At 41.2% G+C, this 6989-nt stretch overlaps 1 protein-coding gene across 1 annotated transcript; it reads right to left on the bottom strand.

The window, feature by feature from the left end:
• Window positions 1-328: 328 nt before the first annotated feature.
• On the bottom strand, window positions 329-6871 carry tigara (TP53 induced glycolysis regulatory phosphatase a). Its single transcript, XM_030097119.1, has 7 exons — window positions 6189-6871; window positions 5977-6071; window positions 4159-4196; window positions 3928-4049; window positions 3645-3722; window positions 3445-3555; window positions 329-1296 (listed from the first exon to the last, which is right to left on the bottom strand). Exons 2-7 carry the CDS (start codon window positions 6045-6047, stop codon window positions 913-915), a joined length of 804 nt encoding a protein of 267 aa, XP_029952979.1. The 5' UTR covers window positions 6048-6071; window positions 6189-6871; the 3' UTR covers window positions 329-912.
• Between the last annotated feature and the right edge of the window lie 118 nt (window positions 6872-6989).

The raw sequence follows: 6989 nt of genomic DNA, 5'->3' as shown, positions 1-6989 counted from the left end.
ATAGAGTGGCTATAGAAGATGGAGAGATGCTAATTATAATACACTGCAGATAAATAACAGGGAGCGTGAGATTCACCTTCTGCAAAAGAAGTTGGTCTTTAGAGAACGACTCCTGTTCGAGGGGAGCTTCCAGTTCAAATATGCTGTAAAGACTCCCTTTTGTAAAAAAAAAAAGAAAAAAAGAAAAAGATTCACCTCTGCAGCAGTTTATATTTGATCCCATTACTGAAACGATATACTCAAGCCATACTGTAAAATAACTTAGATCAATAACTTAAGTTTTATATTAATATCCTTTATCAGTCAGAGGTTTGGACACATCATTTTCTCTTTATTTTCTTGACTTGTTACATTGTAGATTCTCACTGAAGGCATCAGAACTACGACCGAGCACTGATGGAATTATGTAGTAAATTAAAAAAGTTTGAAATCACTCAAAACGTGTTTTGTAGTTCAGATTTCTTGAAGAAGCCCCCCCTTGCTTTGTTGACAGTGCTTCTCTCAATGAGTTTCATGAGGCCGTCAGCTGGAAGGTGTTTTACTTCACAGCTGGCCCTCCTCGGGGTTCATTTGTGGATTTTTTATTGCTTTCTCATACCATCATTTGTGAGTGATGGAGTCTTGCACCAGACGACCTGACCTAAACCCAGTCCAGATGGTTTCTGATGAGATGGACTGCAGAGTGAAGGCAGTGCTCAGCATCTCCGGGAACTCATTCAAGACTGTGTGAAAACCATTTCAGGGGACAAAACTCATGAAACCAAAGCAGTAATAAAATCAAAGAGTGGCAGCAGAAACTTTTTTGGATTACTAGAAAAATGTGTTTTGAGAATCTACACTGTTAATAGTAAAGAAAAGAAAGAAAAAAAACATTGACTGGTGGCTTTTCAGCGGGGAATGATTTTCCACTTCCTACTGCTTGACATGGTCCCCCCTGTGTGCAAACACACAGTGCATCCTAGACAACGTGAACCGGTCGTCCTCTCTTTTCATGGCGAGTACAAACCGGCACAGACCAGTGTTGGGACTTAAGGAAAACATGTGTGCTTCGTCACAATCCTGCGGTAAACTGCAGTGCAGCTCCTTCACAAAGTACTGTAAGGCCACGCGCATGTAAGCTCCGTGTGTGACCACCAGAGCGTGGAGCGGGACGCCCCTGAGCCCGTCGTCCGCCTTCCCCTCCGCGGCAGCAGCATCCGGGGCCTCGGACCGATCCTCCTCGGCTCTGCCGGGAAGGTGCTCGGCGCCAATCCGCTGCAGCATTTTCCCCATGAACACTTGGACTCGTTGTTTCACCTGGATAAAGCAGCAATCTGTTACAAGAGCCTGCTGTCATGAGTGTTTTTCTGAACCTGCGACTTGTTTGAAGTTAAAGATTATTGTCTTCAAAAGAGCCAAATGCAGTCAGGAATACGTTAGATTCAAAACCTTTAACTTGTTTGGAGAAACACGGGGAGGAGGTGGACGGTGATTGGGGCTTATGTCACGTCTATCTCTGAATATCTGCGTCACGACCATCATGTGATGGTCACATACTGGCCGAGACTTGAAGTGTGACAAGGCATCTTTGAAATAGAACATCCTTTCTTCCAACACCTCCTTCCTCCCACGCAACCTCTAACACAAATAACAGCGGGCCCGGTGGTGACTTTTTAATCGGGCAGTGACGAACACTCTGCAGTTGTTTGACAGTGGACGAGCATGTACTTTGATCCCCCTGATTTACACTGAGTGCCCTGGCAGATGCACGAGACATAGGATCATGTGGATGCAAAAAGACCATGAAGGCAAGTTCCATCCCTGAGGAGCAGCTGGCTGCACAGGGCCTTGAGTGTTTTCTGCCACCTAGTGGAAAAGAGTGCACATTACAGCACTGCTCAAGGGAACTAAATATAGGCTCATGATCAAAAACGCTGGGAAATATTCTGTTGAGGATGGGTGTAGTGATTACAACTGTCACCTCACAATGATATATCACTGGTTTGATTTAAGGATTCAAGGCTGTTCTGGGTGGAGTTTGCATGTTCTTTCTGTGCAAGGGTTGGTTTTCAATAGCTACGACGGTATCCTAGTGTCTGCGTGTCTATCCTGTAAGGAACTGATGACATGTCCAGTGCACTGACCCTAAATTGTTCAAAGTGGAATACAGATTGACAGTTTTGCCTGATATGTACTTTTTCAATGGTTTTAAATGACCTTCATCTTATGTTTTCTAACTGATCCAACAAATCATACTCAAAATGTATTGGTGCTCTGAAAAGAACTGGAGGAGGCTTTTGAAGATGAAAAAACTCTCCACCAGAGATCAACAATAAAGGTTTGAGATTAATGAAGGTTTTAAATGTTTCAAGAAAACAAGAATAAGGTGTTTCCATAAAACGTCATAATGACTACTGAACAGTTGGTTTTAGTGGGTCAGCTTCCAACCCAACGGCTGGTAGTTCAATGCCCAATCTTACCTGGTTCTTTTTTAGAAGGGGTTTTCAAGCACTTTGCACTGCAGCCATTGTAATTAGCTGAATGACTAACTGTAGAAATCTGAAGCGGTGGAATCAATTCATTCACTCTTATTTACTGTAACATCCTCTAATAGGGTCAAAAAGGTAGTTTTGAGGTTCACAGTTTAGCTCAATTTACTGACTGTAATCGGGAAATATCATCACATCGCTCCAGTGTGGGCCTCTCTCCATTGGCTGAAGTAAATACCATACCTATTAAATTGCATTGCAGTTGACCGTGCCTACGTGAGTGATTTTCAATACGGTTTATTCTATGAACAATTCAGAATTATATTCATGAACTTGGTGTTTACATGAGAAAAACAAAAAAAAAAACATCCTCTCTAACGCTACTGGTTGTGAAGCGTTCTGATTGGACAGGGGGCGGCCATGACGTACTTACCCAGAAGTAAACAAAGCGTTTTGGCGGCGATTTTTCTTTTCTCTCTTTCTCAACAGCTTTGAAAATGTCCACAAAATTATGCGCCCATCTACCCTCTCGTTTCAACGTATCTGTTTCTTCTAAAGCTCCCGTTAAATAAATTGCCTCTGAGTCGTCTCACGAGTTGAACTGCGGGGCGCCATCTTGGAATATTGCGTCATCGCGACGGAAGAGCATGCGCAGAACGACCGGAATAAAGTCGCTCCTAATTTACATATAATTCCTATATAAATTTTAAGGCGTTTACATGGTGATTTTAGAGCATAATTAGGCTTTGTTCGGATTAAAACAAGAATAAAAAGTCCTGCGGCTAAAAGCCACAAGTTGTTTATCATTGAAATGACCCTTATCAGTTTAGAAAAAGAAATCCTCACATGATGTTAATTTTCTTATTTGGAACTGCTTTTAACAAATCAGGTACTCCAAAATACCCAATGAAGGCCAGAAGGAATATCAGAAATGTAAGAATTGAACAACAAACAGACAAAGTGACATCAGCCTCACCTGCTCCTGAGTTTCTCCGTTTGGAGCAGTGAATTCTGGGAGAGCCTGCCCGGCTGCCTTCGCCATCTCTCTCAACTCCTTCACCGGCCTCCCTTCAGCGATCCCAAAGCTCTGAAACACAGCAGGCCACCCACTCTGTGACTGTGGATTATTTATTAACGTACAGGGGAAACACATCGGGGAGAAACAGAGTCGCTCACTCTCTCTTTGAGTAAAGGATCGCACACCATCTGTAAACCTGAACAGCTGCTGTTGTGTTTCATGACCGCTTCAGCAGTCTGGAAGAAAACAGAAACAACTGCAGTTTCATCACAAAGGTTCATTAATTTTCCATCCATTGTTTTTCCTAGAATGTAAAGAAAATCCACATGTGCACAGGGAGAATAATGGAAGCTTCATAGGCACATGTGCAGTGAAACCTAAAAGGCCTTGAAGTGGATGTCATTTTGCTGTCTGGACTGTTCTCGTGGTGAAGGATTCCACCTGTTTGGCGCGCAGCATGTCGCTGACAAACACGTTGGTGAACTTCACATCTTTCAGGTATCGTCCAGCAGCCTCGGCCTGCTGAAACCCGACTTCAGACAGCGGTGAATCTATCGCCTGGCCTGGAGGGAGGGAGGGACAGGGAGAGAAAGGGAGGGGACAAAAAACAGATTGATCGAATTTATTAAGGAGATTTTAGACAAAAATAGCATAAACTAAACTGTACTTTACCTTGTAGCAGTCCTTCTTTGTTGTACGGCGTTTCCCCGCTGTGGGAAATAAATGATCAGTGAAGCTCAGGGTGCAGGAGTCAGAATGTTGAAGTTTAGTTCAAGAACTTCATAGAGTTAAGAGCTAAACACTGAGGAGTTGAATCTTCTTTTACGGAATTATTTTACTGCTTATAACTGTTAATTTACTCAACCCTGTACAGTTTGACCATTAACACTGAACACAAACTGATCGTTTCGACACCAGAGTGTTCTGTTGTATTTAAAGGCCTACATTTTTCAGGTTGTGTCTTCATGTTTGTACTTATCAGTCTTAAAAAATAACAAATAAATATTTTTTGTATGTATTTATACTGCTGGACAGTGTCAAACCAACCAAAATGAAATCATATAGGTTAAAATTCTTACTCAAAAAAGCTTTTACAATCCTGTTCTTCATTGCACAGCCCATTTTAAAGAAACCAGTAAAAGATGGAGGGTGACTTAAATGTTTACTTTCTTCATAAAGGTTTAAATGGACTAAATTTACGTTAACTGATGCAAATTGGATGATGGCAGTGCGTCATTTCTTTTGGCTTTCAGAACTTTAGCTCATTGGTAGTTGCAGTTTTTCAGATCAGGGGAAAATATTCAAGGTTTTATTGATGAAACCTGGAACCTACGTATATACCCCCAACATGATTATTTTAAAAACAGACACTGGTATATATTTGAAATAATAAAAAGGATTAAAAAAAACCTCACACTGGCAAGTTGCTGATATCAGTAAAATTATATGACACTGACGTATCAGTGCACATTTATTGTGTGGTTAAGCCATAATTGGTAGTTTGTAAAAGTTGTATACCTGCTTATAATGTACACTGAACCACTGAGTGGTAGGAAAGCCTTTCTCGCTGCTTCAAGTGACTCAACGCACCTTCTTGTGGTGTGAAATTATATTGCAATATTAAACAAGACAGTTAACTTGACTTAGTGAGCTAAAGCAGCAACACATCACGAGGACATGTTTCTTTCTCTCAATTCAACTGATTATTTTAGGCAATATTGAGTACAGTAACTCCAAGGTGCAGATGCCTCCTGAATTCACCCTGAGCTGATCCTCCGCAGCACCGGAACCCCATGCAGCTACTATTTCTGGAACATGTTCTGGTTTGTCTGTGAAACTGGAAATGGATCACACACACACACACACACACTCCGGAAAAACCACATAATATAGAATTTTCCTTTAAGTTTTATGCAATGTCCCTCTTATTTTAACATTATCAAAGAAATAATCAGAGTAAGGATAGAAAAAAAATATTTCTGATTAACACTAAGAAAGATTTATTGTCTGTGTAACCTCACATCCCTTTTGATTAATCAAAGTCTCCTCATTCAAAAAAGACCTTCAAGAACAATCATATATTCCAGTAGTCAAGAGTCAAATGCATCTCTATTTAGAAGGTTTGCACTTTTAATGTTATCTCTTAATACTCCAAAAACACAGTATTGTATGAATAAAACTCATCAATAATAAATTAGACCTTTCAGACACTTTCGATAACTTTCTGCTCTGATGTTCAGTGTTAAAAAGTGGGCCCAGTGAGTGTTCCAGTGAATAAACACCAGCAGCCATGTCTTTTTTTAACCAGTTACATAAGAGAGCAGGGCACCTGTTGGAGGAGTGGACTCAACTTATTCATTGTGCACAAGCTTCCTTACACGCAGAGCTGCATAGACAACTGCATTTCTTATATAACCTTCATTACAAGGCTGCTTTAGTAATCAAACAGGAGGCTCCAAACAGCAGAAGTAAAGTTCAAAATCCACTTACTGTCGAACCAGGGTGAGAGCAAGAGTCACGGTTTTCATGTTGTGAGAGTTTAAGACGGGAGGAAGCCGCATTTACTCAACTGAGAGTTTACTGACCTGAGAGCGAGAGAGAGGGAGAGAGAGGCGGAGAGAGAGAGAGAGAGAGATTTGATCCGACCACAGGGAGCCCCCGGAAAGGTGAAAGGTGTAAAAGCAGGCCAGAAATGAACCCACCAGTCTCTTCACATATCTGCCTATCTATTGGTGTTGGTACTCCAGACCGGTCTCTGTCTCCACTCCACATTTTCAAGACCTTTGTCTCGACTCGGTCTCATCTTGATCTTCTGATTCTCTGGTCCTGGTCTGGACTCTCTTATCTTACACCGTGAGAGAAAATCCCACATATTTACACGGATAACATGCAAGCAGTAAAAACCTGTGAGAACAGCTGTGACAATGCAGACAGGTTAAAGAGGAACGTGAGAAAATAAAAGGCGACAAGCGAGCATTTAGTTGAGCAGCTGTTCATAGTGGCAGTGAAGTACAGTTAAAGCTTATTTATTCATTTATTATTCATTATTCATTTAGCACATTTATCAGCATCGTGGTGCCAAATGAGTTTTATAAACAAACTATCATGTCGTTTGATTTCTGTTTTGGGAGCTTTCATGATGAACTCAGACTGATATGAAATGCAGTCTGTAACAACCTCATTTGTGCTGACCACTACACCGATCATTATCATTAATATTATTATTACTAAACACAGGATGCAAAGGTCGGAGTTCATCATAATAATCTTGCAGTCTCGTGTAAAGCTAATAGAGATGTAAATGTTTGACACGATAAGTCATTTTGCGGCACTGATCACACTGAGTGGTCCGATCTCCCAAAACTTCAGATGATATTTAATTCTGTTTACAGCTAAGAGCAGTGTTGACACTTTCATCCTCTCTTACTTTTATCCCCTCTTTTAACATGCAGAAAGCCCAGATGTGCCATCAGAGTGGAGGCCTGGCCTCCATCAGACCTCTG

This window comes from Salarias fasciatus, chromosome 7 (assembly GCF_902148845.1).
Source record: "Salarias fasciatus chromosome 7, fSalaFa1.1, whole genome shotgun sequence".
In the NCBI taxonomy this organism is placed as follows: Eukaryota; Metazoa; Chordata; class Actinopteri; order Blenniiformes; family Blenniidae; genus Salarias; species Salarias fasciatus.
The sequence above is the reverse complement of the archived record's forward strand: the minus strand, read 5'-3'. Positions and strand labels throughout refer to the sequence as shown.